General features: G+C 42.0%; 7 protein-coding genes across 7 annotated transcripts; 5 read left to right on the top strand and 2 right to left on the bottom strand.

Moving 5' to 3' along the window:
* Positions 1 to 6,898: 6,898 nt before the first annotated feature.
* Positions 6,899 to 7,761, top strand: CCOS01_13168 (uncharacterized protein; the record flags this gene model as incomplete). Its single annotated transcript, XM_060461314.1, has 2 exons — positions 6,899 to 7,343; positions 7,409 to 7,761. 2 exons carry the CDS (start codon positions 6,899 to 6,901, stop codon positions 7,759 to 7,761), a joined length of 798 nt encoding a protein of 265 aa, XP_060308516.1.
* Positions 7,762 to 8,079: 318 nt separating this feature from the next.
* Positions 8,080 to 8,794, bottom strand: CCOS01_13167 (uncharacterized protein; the record flags this gene model as incomplete). Its single annotated transcript, XM_060461313.1, has 4 exons — positions 8,080 to 8,210; positions 8,269 to 8,360; positions 8,432 to 8,507; positions 8,581 to 8,794. 4 exons carry the CDS (start codon positions 8,792 to 8,794, stop codon positions 8,080 to 8,082), a joined length of 513 nt encoding a protein of 170 aa, XP_060308515.1.
* A 2,316-nt stretch (positions 8,795 to 11,110) lies between these two features.
* Positions 11,111 to 11,503, bottom strand: CCOS01_13166 (uncharacterized protein; the record flags this gene model as incomplete). The annotated part of the gene is made up of 1 exon (XM_060461312.1): positions 11,111 to 11,503. One exon carries the CDS (start codon positions 11,501 to 11,503, stop codon positions 11,111 to 11,113), a length of 393 nt encoding a protein of 130 aa, XP_060308514.1.
* Positions 11,504 to 12,959: 1,456 nt separating this feature from the next.
* On the top strand, positions 12,960 to 14,615 carry CCOS01_13165 (carboxylesterase; the record flags this gene model as incomplete). The annotated part of the gene is made up of 2 exons (XM_060461311.1): positions 12,960 to 13,500; positions 13,555 to 14,615. 2 exons carry the CDS (start codon positions 12,960 to 12,962, stop codon positions 14,613 to 14,615), a joined length of 1,602 nt encoding a protein of 533 aa, XP_060308513.1.
* Positions 14,616 to 15,324: 709 nt separating this feature from the next.
* CCOS01_13164 (uncharacterized protein) lies at positions 15,325 to 16,365 on the top strand (the record flags this gene model as incomplete). The annotated part of the gene is made up of 1 exon (XM_060461310.1): positions 15,325 to 16,365. The coding sequence occupies one exon, from the start codon at positions 15,325 to 15,327 to the stop codon at positions 16,363 to 16,365; it is 1,041 nt and encodes a 346-aa protein (XP_060308512.1).
* A 1,101-nt stretch (positions 16,366 to 17,466) lies between these two features.
* On the top strand, positions 17,467 to 18,894 carry CCOS01_13163 (uncharacterized protein; the record flags this gene model as incomplete). The annotated part of the gene is made up of 1 exon (XM_060461309.1): positions 17,467 to 18,894. One exon carries the CDS (start codon positions 17,467 to 17,469, stop codon positions 18,892 to 18,894), a length of 1,428 nt encoding a protein of 475 aa, XP_060308511.1.
* Positions 18,895 to 19,651: 757 nt separating this feature from the next.
* On the top strand, positions 19,652 to 23,820 carry CCOS01_13162 (uncharacterized protein; the record flags this gene model as incomplete). The annotated part of the gene is made up of 3 exons (XM_060461308.1): positions 19,652 to 20,273; positions 20,345 to 23,557; positions 23,729 to 23,820. The coding sequence occupies 3 exons, from the start codon at positions 19,652 to 19,654 to the stop codon at positions 23,818 to 23,820; spliced, it is 3,927 nt and encodes a 1,308-aa protein (XP_060308510.1).
* Between the last annotated feature and the right edge of the window lie 40 nt (positions 23,821 to 23,860).

The following is a 23,860-nucleotide window of genomic DNA, read 5'->3' as shown; positions in this document are numbered from 1 at the left end:
GACGGAGTAATCTACTAGGGCCGTACTATATATTACGTATTAAAAAAAACTAGGTATATTACGTTCTATACTTAATTATTAATTAAAATAACTCCTAACTTTCTCCTACTTCTAGCTATTTAAAAAGCGAGCTATACTTATTTTAATATATATAAAACTTCTTAATATTAGCTTACGTAAGTAATTAGATTTTATATTATATACTTTTTTTTATTAAGGGTTAGGGGGCCCTTTATATATTCTTTTATATTTATAATATAGCCCGTATTAAAAGGATTTTTAGCTTTATAAAGTATAATTTCTAAGCCGGTATTAATATATTAAATTTTAACGTCCGTATTAACCCGGTTATTTATAGCGTTTATATTATTATTTAGCTAAATTCTATACTATTAAAAAGTATTTTATTAATCCTTAGGCGTACTTATATTAATTATAATAATTATAGCGTCGAGCTAGTTAAAAAGGGCGCTTAGCTTAAAAAGGATAGACTTATTAATAAGTATCTTTAGCTTATTAATTATTAACTATATATTAGGAGTAGAGTAATAGTTTATATATTAATAGGTTTATTTAGTAGATTTATTTAGTAAATTTATTTAGTTTAAATAGAGCTTTAGGTAATATTAGAAACGATAAGGACAAAAAGAATCTTTATAAGCTCTATAAATATTAGCCTATTTAGCCTTTTTTTTAAAAACCTCTACGTTACTATTAAAGTTTAGAACCTTTATAGTTAAGGGCCGCTTTTAATTATTACGGCTAACTATTATAGCTAACTATTATAGCCGACCTCTATTATTAACTTTTCTAACTAGCGCTACTATAAAGCAGCTTACTTATCCTAAATTATATAGCGGTTTTTATATTAAAATTATTATATTATATTAAGCGCGTATTTAGGGTATATTACGTATATTATATAGTTAAAAAGTATATTATATTATATAATTTTTTTTAAAAGCGTAATCCCGTTAAGGTCGATTTTTGATGCCTATAAAACTAAAAAAAAACTACTATATATAAAAAAATAGATTATATTAAACTTAGTTACTTATATAAGCTAGTACTAAGAGGTCTTATATATATTAAAATAAGTAAAGCTCGCCCTATAAATAGCTAGAACTTAAGAGGACTATAGTAAAAAATTAAGAGCTATTTTAATTAGTAATTAGGTATAGAGCGTATTATACTTAGTTTTTTTTAATACGTAATATACAGTACGGCCCTAGCAAATTACTCCGTCGGGGGGATATAACGAGGTATTTAAAAAGTTTTTTATAAGTTTAAAATACCGTTTTTTATTTATCTCTTTTTTTAATTTAAATTTAATTAAATACTTTTTTAAGATTTATTATAATAAACTAGTTAGTTTTATAAAATAGATCTCTTAATTTAATAATGAATAATAAGGGGTAGTAATTTCTTTTTTATAATTTTATTAAGCTTTTTATAATTAATAATAGGTTTTAATTCTTTACCCTTTTTTAATAAAAATTAATAGAGAGGTATATAGAATTAATATAGAGGTATATACTTTATACTAGCATTACTATTCTATTTTTTAATTAGTTTAAAAAAATAATACCTCCTTATAAAAGTAGTAAGTATAACTATACTAATATAGCTATTCTTATTATCCTCTCTTACCTAAGCTCTAGTTTAAGATTTTTAAAAATAGAATATTATTATAACTTACGTACCCATTTAGAACCGCTATATTATCTATTTAAGATTTATTAATTTTAAATAAGTTAGTAATCTAAACTTTTATAAATTTTAAATAAGTAAGGCTTTTCTTTATTATATACTTAAAATATATAAAAAGTAAACTATAATAATATTTACTTAACTACCTCTTTTAGCGTAGTTATAATAATTTATTATTATAAACTACTTTTTACTAACTCTATTTTTTTTAAATACTAAGCTATATTAGCTATTTACTTATATAATTCCCTATTATCCTCCCCTTATTAAAAATACTAAACTAGCTCTTTATTTATTATTAAGATAAGCTTAATATTTAGTTTTAACTTAGCTAATCTATTTTTTTTATAAGCCTAGTTAATATCGACTTATTTTTATTTTTAAATAAGTAGCCTCGCTTTTTATTATTAGTACTTTAGTTATTATAAATAGTATAAGCTTAACTAGTTAACTAGCCTTTTTTAAGTAAGGCTAGTTATAATAAAATAGGTTATATTATATTCTTTAGCTTATTATAAAGGGATATAATAATTTTAAGGTTAAGGATTTAGTAATATAAGTTTAAAAAAGATATTTTTTAAAAACGTTACTAAGGGTATACTTTTTATTTATTAAAAATAACTAAATTTAATATTTTAAAATAGATTTTATAATAATATAAAATACTTAGCTTAATTAAAATAATATAATTTAAATTATAAGATTTAAAGAAGTTTAAAAATAGCCTCTTATTAAACGGTATTATTTTTTTTATAAACTAGCTTTATATCCTAATTAAAGTAAAATATTTTAAAAAAAGTATTATTTAAAGTTTATTTAGGTACTTAAAGCGAGTATTTATATAGTGGTTTTGTTCTAGTTTTATAAGCGTAAAAAATCGACCTTAATAGGATTACGCTTTTAAAAAAAATTATATAATATAGTATATTTTTTAACTATATAATAGGCGTAATATGCCCTAAGTACGTACTTAACGTAATATAATAATTTTAATATAAAAACTGCTATATAATTTAGAATAGGTAAGCTATTTTATTACTTATTAATAATAGGCTAAGCGATATATTTACGTAGCGGTACTAGTTAAAAAGGTTAATAGTAGAAGTTAGTTATAATAATTAGCTATAATAGTTAGTTATAATAGTTAGAGGTAGCTCTTAACTATAGAGGTTCTAAATTTTAATAATAATATAGAGGTTTTTAAAAAAAAGGGCTAAATAGGCTAATATTTATTATTTTTTTATATAGTGGTTTTTTTCTAGTTTTATAAGTATAAAGATTAACCTTAACGGGATTACGTTTTTAAAAGAAATTATATAATATAATATACTTTTTAACTATATAATACGTATAATATATCCTAAGTACACGCTTAACGTAATATAGTAATTTTAATATAAAAACTACTATTTAATTTAGGATAAGTAAGTTACTATAATAGTGTTAGTTAAAAAGGTTAATAATAAAAGTTAGCTATAATAATTAGCTATAATAGTTAGCTATAATAGTTAGTTATAATAGTTAGAGGCAGCCTTTTTTAACTATAGAAATTCTAAATTTTAATAATAACGTAGAAGTTTTTAAAAAAAGGGCTAAATAAGCTAATATTTACTACTCTTTATACTAAAGCTCGTAAAAATTCTTTTTATTTTTATTATTTCTAATATTACTTAAAGCTACTCTCTATTTAAACTAAATAAATTTACTAAACAAATTTATTAAATAAACTTATTAATATATAAACTACTACCTAAATAGCTAGTTAAATAACTAGTTAAGAAGTTAGCTAGTTAAAATACTACCTCGACGAGAACTTATTTTACTAAAAATACTTATTAATAAGTTTACCCCTCTTAGGCTAGGCGCCCTCTTTAGCTAGTTCGATATTATAGCTATTATAATTAACGTAAATATACCTAAGAAGTAGTAAAGTATTTTTTAATAATACGGAATTTAATTAAGTAATATTATAAGTATTATAAATAGCCGGGCTAATACGAATATTAAGATTTAGTATATTAATATTAGCTTAGTTATAATAGTTATAATAAACGGGCTAGAGGTATATAGGGTTAGGGTAATAAACTAATACCTTAAATAGCTCTTACGGAACCCCTTAAATAACGATAATACTTATATAAAAAAATAAATTATATTAAACTTAGTTACTTATATAAGTTAGTATTAAGAAGTCTTATATATATTAAAATAAATAAAGCTCGCTCTATAAGTAGCTAAAATTTAAGAGGACTTTATATAGTAAAAAGTTAAGAGTTTTAGTTAGTAATTAAGTATAAAGCGCATTATACTTAGTTTTCTTTAATACGTAATACATAGTACGGCCCCGGCGGATTACTTTATCGGGGGGTTATTTTTAATTTATATACTTTTATTATATTATATAAATAAGGCTATTTACAATTCTGTTTATATTAAGTCCTTTTTTCTTAAGTTTAAAGAGTTATTTCTTTATATTAACTAAGAAGTTTTACTTAATTCGTTTTTTAAAAAAGTAAAATATATCTCTTATAACGGGGTTTATATTAGCTTTTTCTTTATATCTTTATAAATTTAAAAGAGTATAGTAATATATTTAATATTCTTTTTTTTAAAAATATAGGGTTAATAAATAAGTATTCGTTCTTTTTTTATTATTACTACTAGGGTTTTAATAAGAGGGGATATAGTATTATATCCGGATTATTTATTATTTTTTAGTTATTTTAAATACTATTTAGTTTATTCTTTATTATTTTAATAAATAAAATAGTTATTATTATAATAAGCTATTTATAAAAGTTACTTATAAAGAACTTCTTTATTTATAATATTAGCTTATTCTTTTAAAATAAGTTAGTATTAAATATATATAGGTTATTACTAATCTCTAGATATATATCTTAGTTTATTATAATTATAATATTTAAAATCCTTCTTTTAATAAGGTTATTTTTTTTTAATAACGCTAAGGTCTATTAATTTATTATAATATTTTATTATAGTAGTTATTAGTTTATATTTATATTTATTATTATTAAGTTTAGCTTAGTTATTCTAAGCGTTTTATTTTTTTTATTTAAAGTATTATTTGTACAGTCGGTTATTAATTTTAATTATTATATTAATATAATTATAAAGTTTATTAAGTCGGCCTTAGTAAAAGAGGTTATTCTTAACTTTTCTTTTTAAACTATAATAAAAAGCTATTATAAATACTTTATTATTTTAATTAAGTTTAAAAATAATTTATTTAAATTTAGATTTATACTTACTAACTAACCTTTTTTATATAAGGGTTATAAGCCTTCGTTTAGTAATTCGTTCTTTATTAAAGTTATTAAAAGTTTTTTTAAGTCTTTTTTTAAACTCGTTATAGTTATTAAAAATCTTTTTAATATCTTTATTTTAAATATTATATTTATTTATAAAATAGTTTTTTATAAAGGGTTTAAACTAAATAAGTATATTTTCTTAAAATAATAAGGCTATATAGTAAATTTTATTTATTTTAATAATAAAAGAGGTTTTATAATAGCGTAAATAGGCCCTAGTTTAAATAAAAATCTTTAGAAAGTATCTAGGGACCCGTTATAAAGTTCTAGTTCGGAGTATTTAGCCCTAAGTATTAAAAAAGGTCGGGGCGCTATAAACTAAGTATAAAATTACTCGTTTTTATTTTTAAAATTAAGTATTATATTATATAATTACTAAATAATAAGTATAATTACTTTAATAAGCTACGCTATATTATTATTATTAAAAATTAATATATTCGTATTATTTAGTTAGTTTTTTATAAAATAAACTTACTAAATAAGAGTAATTAAAATATTATAACTAGCTAGTTATAATAAGTATATTAATAAAAATTAAGGTTATAAATATTAATTAAATAATATTATAATTATAAATAGTTTTTTTAAAGCTATACTTATAAATTATAAAATAAATAAGGCTTTAGTAATTAATTATAATTTTATTAAAAAAGGTTTTTATTAAAAATAGCTAAAAGCGATTATAAGATTTAATATTAAGTTAATTATTAAAAAAGTTATAAAAACTTTATTTTTAAGCTTAGCTTAAATTTATATTATATATAAGTTTTATTCCTAAATATATCCTTTATTTATATATTATTTTAATAAGCCCCGTATTTTAAATATATAAGCTCCGTGTTTTAAAAAGTAAGGTCTATATTTTTAATATATGGACTTTCTTATTTTTTATTAATATATAACTTATTTTATAGTTTTTTTATTTTATAAGAGTTACTTTATATTCCTGTATTTTTATATATATAGTATATTATAGCCGTTATAAGCTTATAGGGTAGGCCCTAGTCGTAGTTATATATATTAAGTTATAATAAGTTATTTTAAGTTTGCTCTTTATATATATAGTATAATAACTACTATAAGCTTTATAAAGCGAGGTCCTAGCTATATTATATATATTAAGTCGTAATAAAAAGATTATTTAAAACTTTTAGAAAGTCTAACTTAAGTATTAAACCGTTTATTTTAAAAATAAAGCTTTAATAAAGTATTAATATAAAATATAGCTAAATATAATATAAATAATATTAATAATAATTTTTTTATTTAGGAATTTCTTATCGATTTTGCTATAAAAATTCTTCTATATTGTAGTTTTATATGCGAATTTTAATAAATAGTTTAAAAAACTGGCCCTTAAAGTGTAATAAGAACGTACCTAGCTAGCTTATCTATCTAGCTCGCTTATTATATATTTTAAATATAAAATTAATATATATTATATTAAAGAGTGAGTTTAGGGCTTTTTTTTAATATATACCTTCGCTATTTAAATTAAAAAATTAATAGTTCTGCGGCTAGTCGAAGTATAGTAGTGAAAATATAGGAGATTAGGTAATTAAGGATAATAGTAGGGTGTTTACGAACTTTTAGCACCCTACTATATACCTCTCGATCTTTTTACTACTTCTAGCTTGCATAGCCACATGTGGCGTTTCGCAGCCATACCTGTGCACTTGATCCTAGTCTAGAGGGTCTGGGATGTAGCTTCTACAATCTTAGCACCCCGCGAGTCCCCTTTTTATCGCCATTCACCTGCGATGGCAGCATCGAGGTCATGTTTGGCAGGGAGGGGCTCAGTGATGGGTCGATGCGCCTCTGTGGACCCAAGGACTACTTTGACAAAAGCAAGGATGGACTTTGAAAGCAATCTTTCTGATTCCATTCAAACATATCGGTACGTAAAGTTGGGATCACGGGAGGTCTTCTTTCTTACTTGGGCCACAGGGCAAGTCGTTTTGCTTCCAAATGCAGCCAAGCTATCTTCGAAGGAAGAAGCATACGAAATGGTCACCATACCGACTGGCTCAACTGGTGCATCTCGAATCAAACGGGAGTATCCGAAAATTATCTCATTCATTTGGCCTGAGAAGAAGGCAGAGAAGGAGCTTGGTGGCATTCTCGTAAAGGGCGAAAAGAGTGCATATGTCAATGTTCTCAAGAAAGTGTTCCACGAGCAGCTCGAAGCCTTTGACAAGTCAGTGATTGACATAACAGAGAACACTGACTCGAAACTCCTTGGAGTGGAATGTGGTCTTTCATCACCAATGGGCTCGAACATCGAATTCAGTATCGACGGTACGGTCACTGAAACCTTCCCCGACGATTCTACAAACCCATTGTCGTGATGCTGACGACTACAGGTTTCGTGCAATTCCTTGACCAAGGAATTCTCTTCACCTCTGAGCTCCACGGAATCTTTCTGCCGTCCAAATCACTCGATCGCGTTATGCTTATCCAGGCTAGAGATAGCAAGGGCAAACACGTTGGCCTCGACGTGGTCTGCAGTGCAACAGAACCGTTCTACGAGGACAAGGAAGAAGAGGGCAGCGGAACGACTATGATCAAGTTCGGGCAGGTTGATCATGCTCTTTTAAAGGATTTGAAGGGGTATATGGAGAAGAACGATTTGCAAGTTATGGAGTGTGAGCAGTCATCCTATGACTACAAAAAGGGCAAATCAACGACCGGGTTCATGCCTATGATTTGGGTCTGAAGCTATAGCTTCGGACTATCGCCTAACTTTGACTGAGGTTTTGCAAAGCTTTGAGCTCGCCGCTTGCGTTCCCCTTACTGAGATGCGAAATGGGGTTGTTTGTAAGTTTTTTACAATTATCACAGAGTCGATATTTGTGAACGGTTTGGCAGACACTGATCTAGATGACTTCGTATAACCATTAAACCAACTTTGGGCCTACTTCTCATCTCTTATCCCTATATGCCCTTCAAACTCTCTACCATGAGAAAAGAATACTCTAGTAGCTGCAACGTGTCCTCGAACCATATTATGCTGCAACTCGACACTTGGCACCGCTTAAAGCTTTCTGTCATCCGCCTCAGAGTGGCCGTAGTTTTGGATCGTCGGTGCTGGATAAGGTGCGTAACCCGGACCTAGAAGCACCGGTAGGAGCTCACTAGCAGCAAAGGCAGTAGTCAGCAATCTGTCTGAACGTGTTTCTCTCTAGTCTTTAGTGGAAGCTAACAAGCATGCACGGGTACGTACTCTTGTCGTTGAAGTTCCAGTTGGAGTCAGCGAGATTGTAGATGCCAGGGTTGACAATATTGACGATGGAGGCTCCCGTGCATCCAGCGTTCCTGTAGGTGTGTTAGTGAAATGAGTCGTTCAGAATAGCTAGAGGGCATGCGTAGTACTAAGAAACACTTACTCCCAGATAGTGCAAGAAGTTCCCGCATCAGGCCCAAGTGATGAAACAACGTCGTTGAAACCGTTGCCCAAGTCGTCTAGATGCAGCCTGAGTTTAGCAATAATTCCCATTCCTTGCCGTGATCACGCCCTAAATGAGTGTCAACTTACAGCATTGCCCAGTGTTGGACTCCAAGTTCTGGCAACGGCCGGAGAAGTTGGCGTCGGAGCAGATGTACAAGTGCGTGATGGCCTGAACCGTATCACCCTTGGGGTTGCCGACGCTGTCGACGGGGATGTTGACGGGTCCGTTGTCTTCATCTCGGGGGATCACGCCGGCGAAGGCGGCGGTGATCAGGGTGGCGATGGTGAGAACGGACTGCATTTCGGCTTTGTCGTTGACAGAGATAGTGGAAAATATCAAAGAGGCTAGAGACTATGCTTGAAACTGTAAGAGCAGATGCTGGCTGTGGATGATGAGGTACTCAAGGGGAATGGGTGTGACACGGAGAGGTTAATATACCTCCCAAGATCTCATCTTCACTAGTTTTTCTTGGAAAAGATCTCATCGCGACCAATACCACTTTGAGCCCCCAAAAGTTGGATCTTGAGTCTAGACCGAACACCCCAAAGTTGCCGTTTCCAGTCTGGACGAAGCTACGGAAGTTCCAATATCGGCGCTGACTTGCATTCCATACCTGGAACAGCTTCCTTTCTTGACTCCGGCTACCATACTTGCGCTGACTTGCATCCAATATTCGGAGTCGCGCATGATCTATGCTCCAGGGTATCGAGTCATTTCTTGGTATGTCCGTATAGCCTGCTTACGATTCTGTGGCACCTGCCACCTGCGGGTGAACTCCCCTCTGTTATGGTATTGTGAGAAACCTGACAAAGTGGCCTCGGGCCTCGCTAAAGAAGTATCATTTTTCAAGTCAGTCTTAAACAGGAGAAATTGATGACCATGTGCGGTTGGCGTCCAGGCTGATAGTTTTGAGACTGTCCAAGCCATAGTTCGATCGTCAGTTGGCGCTTAATACAGTGTACGAGTTATGCCAGTGTCTACCCGATTCAAGCGACATCGTAGAGCTTACAGTGAAGCAACTTCCTGTAGAGCCAATTGCGCATGTAGCTAATTTATGTCTCATGCCGCTGTAACTTGGGTTCTAGCAAGCTCTCAAAGTACTATCCGTACTTTGATCTGGCCAAGTCTATAGGCCAAGGCGAAACATGTAGATTATGGGTAGGTTCAGGGCCCAAGTCAAGACGCACAGCTTGCATGAAAATGTAGCTGGATTGGCGATGCCTTTCTTGGCTTCGGAAAAGGTCATCAGGACAAGCCTTTGGGGGAAATGATGATTCTGACTGGCCACCTAGTAGGATATTGAGCTGGATAATGTTCCACAAAGGGGACAACACTGTAACATTAATTCACATAAGCAACCGGCTATCTCAACACGTGTGATGACAACATGAAATTGTCTCTTATCCCCTCTCACTCATGCATGGCGATAGTGACGGTTCATATGCACTGTGACCCTCACTTCTTCGGGCAGGTCGGTCGAACCGTGCCGCATGCAACTCAAATACCCGGCACGGGGTAAGAGGCATCAGATCCGAAGACCAGTGTCACATATGGGCAGGAAATCACGGATGTAATCTGGGATATCATTTAATTCGACCGCGTTTTGTTGTACTGGTGTGCCCGTATATGCATTCATGAACATTTGAGCCGGCCGACGGACCACGGCAGCCTCAAGACGGCAAAGATCACGACGTGGATGCTCGGTTCTGTCCCAGCCTGCTTCTATCGCCTGCAGAGTCGTATACACTCGGCTACCTACTGCAAGTCTTTTTTGGAGTCCTGTAGTTACATACAGGATTCGACTCACCTCTCTCTACTTGGCTTCTTCTTCTCGAGCGATTTGGAGACTCGAACGGCAAGCACATGGGGACAAGCCTACACATAAATGCGAATACTGGGCGGTCAGTCTGAGTTCAAGACAGAACAATGGAAACACATCCCTCACGTCCAACGATCGAGCTTTACATTGTGCTCGCACTTGCAGGGACCTGTATTTCCAATATCAACCTGCTTTACACCACATTGACCGCGAAACTCTAATGTATGATGGCATGCATCAAAAGGTTTCAGCCGAATGCATATAATTAGTTATGCTTATATATAGACTAGGGTGTTCTTGTTAGCGACTTGAGAGAATTCGTAAAAAGCTCCATAACAGACTCAGAAATGCAGAGAAAAAGCAAAAGAATAATCAACCGCGTGATGCATCCGCCGGTAATCGAAACCGGGTCCCTTGCTAACCAGGTGTTAGAATGGAAGGCAAGGATGATAACCACTACACTACAGATGCGGATGTTGGTGTTCGGGAAACACCGGGATTGTTGCCGGTGGATGTAAAAGGCCCGATATGTAGCTAGTTCGTTCCACATCCGTGTCTTTGTCGTGGGATCCACAACATGCAGGCTTTGGAAGTCATTTCATTGAGGCGGGCGATGGGGAAGGGCACTTTACACGGACACACCTGGGGTTCCTAATATGAAGGCACATCACCCTCTATCAACTCTTGAACGTATTTGATAGGACTAGCTATAATTTGATCAAGATTCTTTGATTCGTGAAATTCCAGTCAAATTTGACGGCTGATCAGTTGGTCCATGTTCTCCTCAGCTGATTGTCCTACTCAGAGGCAGGCTCATCCGCCAAGTCAACCTGAAAAACACCCTTCGAGAACCTCACAACCAAGTCCCTTGCCTCCGTCTCTGGATCCTCGACATTCCATCTCTCCTTGTCTGTTTCCCATGTAAACTTGGTTATCCGACGGCTCTTGCCATCATCTCCTGCAGGCTCGACCGTGATCTTGCCCAGAGTGTATCCAGTCCAACTCCGGGCAAAGACGACGCTCTCCTCGCCGTCCTTCTCGAGGTGGACAATGACCCAGCGGTCGTCCATATCCTGTGGTGTGAGTCCCTTCTTCATGCGCTCCCACCCATCTGCGGGGATGATGCGCGCCTCGTCCCAGCTCGACGACGCCGGCTTCGAGGGCTCCCACTTTGCGTTATCGTCGCTCATTGTTTTGGTAGATTCCTCGGCGGTGCGGGGTCGTACAGTGCAAATCTGTCGAATGTCGCACGCAAGTATTGATTGAAGTTTGACGAAATGGTTCAGGGTGGGAATTCGACGAAGTTGGGCGATGGAATACTTGCCCAAAAGCTGTACGACCTCAGATATATGTAGCTTGGATTGACTAGGCTTCTGCCTGCTCCAGTTTGAGTTTCCCCTCCTCGTTGCCTGCTGATATTGACGCTTGTCCCCAAGCTCTCTTACGAGATGACTCAGACGAGGCATTCTTGTCAGCTTCAACCAGCTTGTCTGCATCTTGCCGTCACAATTGGTCAACGCCTGCCATGCAAAGAAAAACCGGCTACTTGTGCAGCCTTGATGGCCAGCGTGATGATAGCCTATCACTGAGTTATGAAGTCGCGACCAAAGACGAGTCCCCTGGAAGCTTGTTTTTGCGCAACCCGACAATCCAGGGGCCACTGGCGCGGTTTTAGTCATCAACTATTCGGTGCATCCATAGCCAATCCGTCAAGACACCAATGAATCTATGGGCTCTTGGCAACATCTTCTGTTCATCCCGGAATTCTTCAGCTTATTGTCCGAGGATGCCTTCCAATGGCCATCTCTTCGACTTCTTGTCAGCATCGGATCCGGCGATTGTGAGGTCGACGTCAAAGGCGCGAGTCTGCAGACTTCATTAGCGTTGTAGATTTGGCGAGAAAGACGCCTGAACTCGACGAGGCTTCAGGCCCCGTTCTAGAAGAGGCACAGCTCCAAGGGCTGCCGCCACGGCGAATCCCCTTTTGATCTTGGGCAATGGCCATAGCTCCAGGAGCACGATGGGTGTTCGCGAAGACGGATGTTTTTTGTCCTGAATGACTGGGACTAACGGCGACCTCAGAATGTCTCGGTAAGCCCTCTCTTTGGTTCCCGACAACCTGGGTTCTTTAGCGTCGCTATCCAGGCGTCCAGGCCTTTCCAAGCACGGCCTTTCCACAGACCGTGAGAAAGGACGGGAAATGGTCCCTTATTACATCGGTGCTGGCTCGACTCACTTATGGCCTGAGACAGGCACAGCTGCCATGCCAAATGCGGGCGACCTCGTCCGGAAACGGGCCGCTGTGATCTAGCCAGTCTCTAGTAGTCAGCACCGCCTGGAATGGCGTTAGGTCTGGTCAAAGCGCTCGAGCATTTTAGCTTCGTAGGCGACGCGAGATGTGTTAGTCGTCGCCTCGCCGCACAAAGGGTCGATAGTCTCTTGGTGGCGTTAGAGATATCGTCCATCGGTAGCCCCGCGGTCACAATGAAGATCCCAAAGAGGTGGACGGTAGTATGAATGAGTAGAACCAGACATAAAACCGGACGAGAAGACCATGGGAAGTGTTTCCAAAGACCAAGAGTATCGACTCCAATTCAATCCTTCTCTAGTATCCAGGGTCTCTACGAACCGTTTATTCTTTTCAACATGGGTATCTCTTCGTTGACCACGTTTCTTCTTTCATCCACATTTTTTCTCCAAGCCCTTGCCGCGCCTGCCAATGCCGGCCCAACGGTTACGATCGCCTCCGGTGTCGTGCTTGGCACCACGGCCCAACCCGCATCGGCAACCGGAACCGCCAATGCCTACATGGGAATCCCATTTGCCAAGTCTCCCCCAGAACGGTTCTCTCCTCCCCAAGCCGCGGATGCATGGTCGTCTCCACTGTCGGCTCAAGCTTTCAAGCCAGCATGTATCCAACAATTCGCCGAGAAGGGCAACGCCCAAACGTTGCAGAAGGCCTATTTCGGAAACCCAGCTGGTTCTCTTACCGATGAGAGTGAGGACTGCTTGTACCTCAACGTCTTCACTCCTACGGGTACAACATCTACCAGCAAGAAGGCTGTTATGTTTTGGCTGTTTCCCGGTAACCTTCAGTTTGGCACTGCTAGTCTGCCCATCTACGACGGTAGCTCGCTTGCTGTCTCTCAAGATGTTGTAGTGGTCACGATCAACTACCGCACCAACAGTAAGGGCTCTCTACTCATGACTAGTCACCAGCCGTGCTAACCAGATACTCTAGTCTTTGGCTTCTCCAACTCTCCTGAGATTGCCACTGGATCTCAGAACTCGGGGTACCTTGACCAGCGTTTCGCTCTTCAATGGGTGCAGAGCAACATCGCTCAGTTCGGCGGCGACCCTTCACGCGTCACCATCTTTGGAGAGTCTGCTGGTGGTGAATCTGTGAAGCAGCTCCTCGCTAACCCGCCCAGCCCTCTTCCCTTCTCGGCTGCCATCATGGAGTCACAGCAGTCCCTCCTTGTGGGTTCCGGCTCCGACAGTTACTCCAAGGTCCTGAAGAACTTCAACTGCGCCGACATCAAGTGCCTTCGTCAGGTCTCAGCCACAGATATCAAGGCATACATTGAAGCCCAGTCCCTCGTTTTCCCTCCCGTCAACGGTGATGGTACATCCATCAACGACGTCCGCAACAGCATCTCTTCCAAGAAGTGGCCCAAGATCCCCGTCATCATGGGTACCACCCTCAACGAGGCCCGCGTCTTCCTCGCTATGGAGGGCTTGAATGACGGAGCCTCTGCCATGAGTTCGGTGCTCTCCCAGATCGGTATCACCTCTGCTATCACAAAGGCCGCCATTACGACCTCCTACGCCGCAAAGGCTATCAACGATCCCTACGTTCTCGCCGACAGAATCATGACCGACGCTATCTTCACTTGCACAACATCTACCTTGGCAAGCTACCTCGCCATCAACGGCTACACTGCCTACCGCTACCGCTACGATCCGGTCTTCGCGTCTACTAGCATCTTCGCCAACCCAGGCTCCTACCACACTAGCGAGATCCCCTCCGTCTTTGGCACATACCCCGCCTACAGCAAGTGGGGTTCAGCGACTGCGCAACAGACGAAGCTCAGTTCCTATATGCAGGGCGTCTGGGGCGGCTTCGCCAAGAACCCCAACGGCGGTGTCGGATGGCCCAAGATCGGAAGCGCTCTTGGCTTTGAGTTGGGACTCTTAGGCTCTGGTTCGTCGAGTGGTGTGACGGTGTCGGCAACCCTTGCGGCGGATTACGCCTGCGCTATATACGCGCCGTTTACGGAAGCCGCCGGTTTTTCTTACTGATTTACTTGAATTTGAGGGGAGTTTGGAGTTTAAAAGGGTTCAAAGAATGGAAAGGGCAGTCTACATACGATGTCTCGTTGATAGGAGAATTAATTAAGGACTCAATAATGAGATGTCGTTTGATCCTGTAGCGGTAGAGTAGCTAGCGACAAATTTGTTAGACTAGAATCTACTTCTGTGTCGTCAATTCCCTTGAAGTACCTTTTGCCCCTTTCCTGTTCTTCTTTACCCCGTTCAACGTCGTCTCGTTGCAGTGGGCGGCATAAGAGGCGACAGAGTACAGGTATTTTGGCATGACCAGCTAGTTGCCCCTCCTCATAGCCTCAACGTGATCCTTCACCACCGTTGAAGTCTTCGACCGTACTGAAACAGCTTTGGCTGTAATGAACCAACATCTACCTTAGATGACTGTTTCATCGTTTTGGTTGTCCCTACCCAAAACCTTTCTCCTGGCAAAAAGTTGTCCACTTTGTGCCAACCGCCCATTGTGACATGCCTATCATGAACAAAAGGCAGTGCCGCCAAGTCATTTCATAACAAACGACATTCAGTTAGGACAAGACTTTGTTCGAGACAAAGACTCGCAATGAAGACGCAGCATTTAACAAGCTCGAAGCTGCCAACTTCGTAAACTTGCCCGCTCAATTCACATTACCCTACAAACCAAACCAGCAACTAACATATCTTCAGTGTTCCCAATCGTATCACAATGGCTCAATCATATTTCGAAAGCAATATTGCCACCACCGCCCTGAAGGATCAACTCAGAGCGGTGCAAGCTAAGAACGCCACTAAGAAGCCCGAATGGGCCAGTTCTGACCAAAATGAGCAGCCAGTGTCGACCAAAGAACCTCGACCGCTGCGCCTCGTCGAGAAGTACAACAAAGACAAAGCTAACTCTTCGACCAATCAGAAGACCCCGGATTCCCATAACACAAGCGCTCAGACGGCCGATATCTCCGCCGAAACCCCATACTGCAGCGGCGCTATCCAGGGCGACTTGCCGATCCAGATGGTTGACGCCGAGAATGGACAACAGCTCCCGGCGCATTCTTGTCGACAGAACTCAGAGCACCTCTATGTCCACGAGGAAGCGAGTACTGATCATGTAACTGACCAAGGTAGGCAGCTAACCGACAATGAAGAACTGCCGCCAATCAAGACATTCTGGGAGAAGGTCGAGTCTGCGCTGTACCTATACCAGTTGCGAACCCATGGTGACAACGAGGAGCACCCCTTCTACCGTGCTAGGGCCAAGGCTTTCTCCATGCATAAAGCAGTCGGCATCTTTGCAGGGTTTTCAGCGAGTCTGTTCTTTTCAGTCGGGATATATCTCGCCAGAGATAACATTCAACCTCCCTTGAATCTCCCCTTTATGTTCACCTGGATCGCTTTCAGCGGTATTGTAGTCCTCTGGGCCATGGTGGCTATCATTCTGATCCAATGGTCTAAAAGAGGACTCAAGCACGACTTGGAGGTTGCCAGAATGAGAGACGCTTTCAATGCCACCACTGTTGGGGATGCTGCTTCAGAGGGATGTTTCGTGAATGGTGTGCGTTACGAGGGCGAGCAGCGTCCCAAGCCGGACTCCATCACAAATGAAGCTATCCAGCGAGCAAATGGTCGAGAAGCCCCGGAGGTTTCTGATTCTAGTACGCACTCAAGTCTTGACGTCATCCGTGAGTCGAAAGGAAACTGGGCTGACAGCACAAAGGAGGAGTTATCGAAGTTGCCTGGAACACCAGAGTAAGAGCGTGCTTGATTCGGTGATCGTGGACAGGGTGAATAGGGTATAGAATTTGTTGGAAGAATGACTACGCGATTGGCACACATAAATTTCCTTTTCTCATCCCATGTTGCAGCGAATACTCAAGAGACCCGGAAAAATGGTCTCCGATATCTGCTTTGGAACCTAAAATTTACCTTGTTATTCAGGCAGAGTAACGAGTGTGCCAGAAACCCTAATCTTCCATGGGTTTGCATACATCAGTAAATACTTCCTGTAATCTTTCGACGATGGGCAGGCGCGTTCGGCCTGTTATTGGGGTTTCGCTGGGGAAGGAGCATTCTTGGCAACGACTTACAAGCCTTGGACGACGTCGAGACGGAATGGACTGTAATAGTCAGACCACGCAAGTTCCGAAGAACTTGACTCATCAATTGCCGGATGTTTCTGTACGGTCCGAGGTTATTTCTCCAGATTGTTGATCACCCCGTAGTTGCATATGTTTTGCCCACTTTCTTGCCTGACCACGTGTCTGAGAGATGATGGGCATCATAAAGTTTAAACGGATCGATTTGAAGTTGTCCAAATGCGGAAAACCTATTTGAGACATGAAAGTAAACATTGAATTGGGTTACTGTAACTGGGATGCTGGAATGGAGGATGATTGCTGATGGCAACTCAACATTCCTGGGGTGGTTTGACCCTGAGTCAATGTGGTGCAGGATTTAACCACAGGCATCTCTTTCTTGTCTTCTCATTTTCCTGACGATAACTTCACCTTCTTCAATTGTGGAAGCCGCCCGGTCTTTCCTTCCCTCTGGGAGAAAAAACTTGCTCACCGCGGACCCGTGGTGTTGTGGGTGCCTGGAGGCAGACGCGTCTTCAACCTTTGAACCGCGTCAATCTTCCCACCCAGAACAACATGGAATAAGACTTTACTTCTCCCAAAGCCAGCACTCTCTTTTCCCCATCGCCAAACGGCTTTTCCTTTCGTTTGTCAAAGCTCAAGGCTATTCCTTCATTCCCACAACATCCTCTTTGTCATTCATTTTCCGTCACTCTCTTTTTTCCGAATACCCTCACTTAGAGGATTCGTCACAGAGCATTCACATCCGCGAGCAAAGAATGTCGCTGCCACCGCAGGCCTCTTTCAGCTCTGCCACAACTGCGGTCGCCAGTCGTGGAGCGGCATACCCTTCTGTGGAGGAATTCACCTCCTTCAAGCTGCCGAACAAGCCGAGAATCATCAAGACTCTCACTAGCAATGACATCTCAGACCTTTCCGATGAGCCGGACAGTGCGCCTCGCCCTGCGATGAACCCCTCGACGCCCATTCCTCCTTCTCCCATGTCTTCGGAGGAGTCTGATCGGGTCATCGACCTCAATTATACTCCGCTCACCGTCCGAGGCAAGAGCATGATCTTGCCTCAACACCCTCTTAGCGGCAAAGCCAAATCTCCTCGCTGGCCCTTCCAGAACGCGACACCCCGCACCTCGACTATGGTGCCCATTGTCCGAAGCTTCACTGGAACTTCCAGCCGATTCGACCACAATCCCAGAGACGACTACAATCCAGCGGTTGAGATCAGCGTCACCGAGTCCCTAGACGAGTTCCAGATCAACCATCCCAACGGCCGCTTGCTTGCGTCTCACCCTCAAGGCCTATCTGTTCACGAGACTGGGTGCAACCTGACCGGTCGCAACTTGGCCAACATTCCCACCCTAGTCGAGCAGCTTCAGCAGGATGCTCACTCAATCAAGGCCGTTTCTTCCAAGCACCGACAGAGACCCCTCGAAGTCTTCTACCGCCGTTGCAAGAGCTCCCAGCTCCTTAATCTTCAGATCCTCCGACGCCGCCAGGACAAGCGAAAGAAGGATTTCGAGACAGACACCACTTGGTACCAGCGCATCAGTCTCGATGATAATATCTATGTCGGGTCCGTCGTCCTTACTCTCTTCTTCGTCACCCAGACGGTTGTCTCCATCACTGTCAGTTTGACCATGGTAGCTTCCCAGATGAGCATCCCTTACTTCGTCGTTGTCTGGGTCATGGTGAGCCTCATCGTCATGATCTTCACTGTGGTTATGAGCCTTCAAATGCGCTCTTTCCGCAAGAAGACCAACGCTCTTATTGACGATGAGAAACGAGTTCGCTCGACTACCTTTCCCAAGCTCTCTCATGAGGGTCATCTTCACCTGCCTGCCGACGCTGCAGAGATCGCTCATCGCCGTCAGATTGCCGCCGCCCTTGCGAATGAGCAAGCTCATGCAGGCAGCTCGACCGAAGAGTCCGAGAAGAGTTCTGATGGAACCGTTATCACCCAGCCGCCCGCCGTGTTCGACCCATTCGCCCCGGCTATGCTCCGCGACACCAGCAGCGTCTACCTCTCAGCCAGCGGCACTTCGCCCCAGGGAATCCAGGATTCCAACGACACAGCTTGGCAGAACGTTGATGCCGCGGCGGTCGGAACCTCCCGCACTAGCTCCATGACGGCCGTCGTCCCTGCGGCTCCCGCCAACCTCCAGGCGAGCAACCAGGGATCGAGCTGCTAGGACCGGTGCGAGTTCCGGATGCAACCTTACGGCAGAATTCCCATCATGAAATATATTTGAGGAGCCAGTCTTCTGTGTTTCGGGCGTTCCTACTGGGGAAAGGACATGGAATTTTTGACAAGGGAGTCTGGATGGAACATGGAACGGCGATTGATTTGTGAAGATACCCCTTACCGCACGGAGATGGAAACGGTTTCGGTTTTATTCGAGGTTTTGATGTAGGAATATGGTTCAGTCACTTCTAGGCAGGGCAGTCAGACATGGCTTTCAAACACTTGTGCCTCTTTCGTCTTGCGCCACCTTTCTTGTGAGCTTGTCTGTGCATAGTTGCGATTATCGTTCTGCTTCCTCATCCGCTCGTGTTGGCCAGAATGAGACGACCAGCGGGATCAGCACACATGCTGCGCCATATTCAGCCAATGACCGGTAAATACAGAGCCTTGCAGCTTGTTATTTTCATCCACTTGGCATGCCAAGGTAACGCCGGCGGTTGCGTTGCATGTTGAGGCAGTCGGTTGGCTCGTCGCATAAACTTGATTGGCCGTTGGTTGCCTATCTGCCCTTCGCCCGTTAGCTGCCTGATTCATGCAGATGTGCAGTATTGTGCATCCCCCCAACCCCCTCATCCAGATTCCTCATCGACTTTCTCATCTTTTCCCAATCCATCTCACAAAATCTCAGACTTTTTACGTCAAAATTGCCGCGATATCAATCCCCTAACGTCCACCAGATTTGCTCCGGTGCCTTCTTTTCGACTATGTCGGCGCAGCCGCTGGAATCTCACAAGATGAGGAAAATGGCTTGGCTCGAGAGGCTAAGACGTAAGGGGAGACTCAAGGATGATGCTATGTTAGCAGACCCCGGATTGTCCCCAATGGCATCCTCATCTCACTCTCTGACCAATCCAAGCGAGGCTTCTTTCGAATGTCCGCCCGAGCCATCTCCAGTGCCGACGGATGTCGAGGAGGGTGTTGACAGCATAAGCAACGCTACCCCACTGAATTCGGTATCGACACCAGCTGAAGACACCAGACCGAATCTGACAAATCTTTGGGAGAAGGCGATGCAAGCCATGCAGGATGGTCCCGATTCAGAAAAGCGGGAGCTCGCCCAGCAATATGCTGAGATCCTGGCCTCGAAGCTAAATGGGTCTGAAGGTGGGCTTGGAGCCGAAGGTCCAAGTCATCTCAAGTATGAACAAGTCGCAGAGATATTGAACGCGAAGGTGGAAGAACTGAGCCAAGAGCGGCTGGCCGTTTCCCTTGGAAGTCGCGAGTTGTCTATTGAGCCCTTGTTCAACAATGTATCGAAACACATCATCGCCGCAAAGGACCTCATAAGCAGTGCCGCCGGGGCCGACCCTCACGCCGCTCTTGCTTGTGCCGGAGGACTTGTCATTCTAACAGTTCGTTGTGCCACCTCATATACTGAAAGCTCATTCTTGGCATAGCACGACTAACGTCCGAGCAGTTCCTCGTCCGTCCCATAGAGCAGAGAGAACATATACTCCGAGGTCTTGAACTGACATCTTCTCTCATCTGTCGATACTTCGCGATGGAGCAGGTTTACCGCCCTCAAGCCCGCATGGAGAGTCTACCAGCAGAGTCAGCCAGAAGGCTCGAGTTGGATCTAGAACGCAACCTAGTCAATCTTTACACCAAGATCATTGAGTTCCAGGCACGAGTACTCTGTTATCTACAACGCAGCCGTCCGACCCGATTCATTAGAGACGTATTCAGGGGCGACACGTGGAAGGCCTTGATTGAAGAAATTGAAAGGCTGGATGCTCAGTGCCGAGCCATCGCGGAACTTATTACCCATGACAAAATCCTCGCCTTTATCGAGTCGCCCTCTCAAAAGACTGAACGAGCTATCGTTATGTTTAATCTTCCAAAACCCGTCTCGAATGATCTACTCAGAAGAAGGACAAAGCTTTTGAACAGGCTTTACACCTGCCCCTATCGTGATCGCAAAGACATCAATCCCGAGAGGGCTCCAGGGACCTGCGAATGGTTCGCCGAGCATGAATATTTCCGCGATTGGAAAGCCGCATCAGAATCCAGGATGTTGTGGGTTTCGGCTGATCCTGGCGCTGGAAAGTCGGTGCTTGCAAAGTACTTGGTAGATGATGTCTGTCCAAGCACACCAGATCGAACAACAAGCTACTTCTTTTTCAAAGACGGCTTTAACGACCAGAGAAGTGCTTCAGCTGCTATGTGCGCAATACTGCGACAGGTCTTGGAACAGAATAGCGAGTTGATGGACGAAAGCACCATGGCCAAGTTTGAGGCGGATGGTGATTATTTGCTCAACTCATTCTCAAGACTTTTCGACATCCTGCTTGAGGCCGCTACAAAAGTCGAAACCGAAGTCATCTGTCTGTTCGATGCTCTCGATGAATGCAATGAAGAAGACTGCCGCCAAGTGACATCGACTCTGGCCAAATTTTACAAGAACCCCCCGGACCACAGTCGTCTTAAATTCATCATCACGTCTAGACCGTACACCAGAATACAACGCAGCTTACAACCACTTGAGAATTCTCTACCAACTATTCATCTAAGAGGCGACGATGAGTCTAATACAGAACGTATTTCCGGTGAGATTGGCATCGTCATCCGTCATAGGCTACAGGATATCGCCCAGATCCAACTTCTTGAAGCAAAAGAGATCAGTTTGCTTGAGGAAAGCTTATTGACTTGGCAACATCGAACATACTTATGGGTCAAACTAGCGATCGATTTCATCGAAAGTCGCTTGGAGTCCCCTACAGAAGAGAATGTCAAGACCATCTTCAGCAGCATACCAGAGAAGCTGGACGGGCTATATGAAAAGATTCTTGAACAAAGTGCAAACAAGGAAAGAGCTCGAAAGGCTTTTCACATCATTCTTGGGGCCTACAGGCCTCTGAGTCTGTCCGAAATGTCAGGAGCGCTCTGCGTCGAAAGTCATCACCAGAATACCTCTCAAACATGTCAAGAGCCCATCAAGAGATTCCCGTCATACCTGAGAGAAATTTGCGGCTTATTCGTGACTATTGTAGACGGGAACGTCTACCTGCTTCATGAAACTGCAAGAGAGTTCTTAGCCTACAGAACTGGACGCGAAGCTCTCCAATCAACTTGGCTACACTCGATTAAGCCCAAAGAGTCGCATTTCATCATGGCCAAAGCTTGCGTTTGGTATCTCCTCTTGGAGGATCTGAACTCTCCAGATGCGCACATGTCCGCCTTTAGAGAGTATGCCCTCATTCACTGGTCCCGTCACGTTGGGGAATGCGAGGAGGAGCATTTCTGCGGCATTGATTCTTTTGGAAATAACATGGTATCTCTGTGTAAGACTATAGCAAGCAACGACATGACGAAGAGGAGGTGGATGTGGCGCCTGAGCCATGCGAGGCACACGAATGGAGAAGAACGCTACTGGGTCAGAAAGCATAGAATGGCTTTAGAAATGTACAGAGATCTTGACGACTTGAGCCCCTTGACCTTTGCTACACAATTCGGTCTTAAGTTGGCAGTCTCGAAACTACTACTAGAAGACCCTCGCAGTGGTTATAAGGTTTGCGCGAGTGGCAGAACAGCACTTTGGTGGGCAGCTTGCTATGGGCACACAGACATCATTCGTCTTCTTCTCAGCAAATATACCGACTCTGAATACGCGGGAATCGCCCTGAATTGGCGGCAAGAAGGAGATACACCTTTGGTAGTTGCGATTCGAAAGAGACACAAAGCTGCAGTGGCTGCTCTGCTTCGAGATCCCAGGACTAGCTTTGCCGCTCCCTGTGGCACCATGCCGAAATGGAAACCGGTGCACTATGCAGCCAATGACGAAGATTTATTCCAACTACTACTTGCAGACCAACGCACCTTTTCCGACTTCACTGATGAAGATCAACACATTCTACTGGAAAAAGTGTTTGAGTCCGGCAGCGTGGAAAGGTTCAAGTCTTTACTGCACGATGGCCGCTTTGAAAACGGATTTTGCTCAGCAGACCCGCAAGATGGGCGAACTTTGTTCTGCAAGCTTGCGGATCTCAGTTCGAACACTGGCTACGGTGTGTCTGGTGCAGTTTGCGTTGACATGATGAGACTTCTTCTCGAGACTTATCGAATCGATGTCGCGAAGCCTGACCATAAAAACAGATCTCCCGTGTCTTGGGCAGCAGGCAATCGGAGTGATACGACAGTCCTGTCCTATCTCTTATTTGAACTGCGCCTCGAACCTGACGATCTTGATGACCAAGATCGAAGTCCATTATCGTACAGCGCAGAGTTGAAGGGTTTCAAAGCAGTTGAGAAGATGAAGGTCTTATTTCAAACAAACAGAGTCAACGTCAATTCTGTGGACAGCCATGGTCGAACCCCTCTCATGATAGCAGCAGATATCAGCCACCTCGATTCTCGGAAATACTGCAGTGCATACCATACCGGTAACAAGGCCGCATTCTTTTTACTAAATCACGAAGCGGATATCAATATTCGAGACAACCGAGGAAGAACTGTCTTGACATACGCTACGGGCGGTAACGCGCTCGGACTTGTGAAAGACTTGATCAAGCGTGGAGCAGCAGTAAACTTGAAAGATATCGATGGTCGTACAGCGCTGTCCTTTGCGGCGCAGTTTGCGAGCCCAGAAGTGGTCGCCGTGTTGCTGAACGCAGGTGCAGAACCATGCTTGAGTGACAAAGAAGGGAGAACGCCTCTTTCATGGCATCAGAAAACGAGAGACTTGATGTGTTTGGCTCCGGCACCTGATGAAAATAATACCTTTCGTTTTGTACATAGAAAAGCGGAGGCAGAAGTACAGACATGCAGGACGTGTGGTTGGGCAGGTTTGGATCACGACGAGCGCAGCAAGAAGATTGAAGGCCTTCTTGCAGGCAGATCCGAGTATCCCTCGCTTGGTTTTGAACGTCCCAGTTGACCAAGATTCGATTAGGTCGCAGGGCCATGCATTCGACCGA

The sequence above is a fragment of the Colletotrichum costaricense genome (assembly GCF_030867565.1).
Source record: "Colletotrichum costaricense strain IMI 309622 chromosome Unknown Scaffold_16.1, whole genome shotgun sequence".
NCBI classification, from domain to species: domain Eukaryota; kingdom Fungi; phylum Ascomycota; class Sordariomycetes; order Glomerellales; family Glomerellaceae; genus Colletotrichum; species Colletotrichum costaricense.
This window is presented reverse-complemented; position numbering and strand designations above follow the sequence as displayed.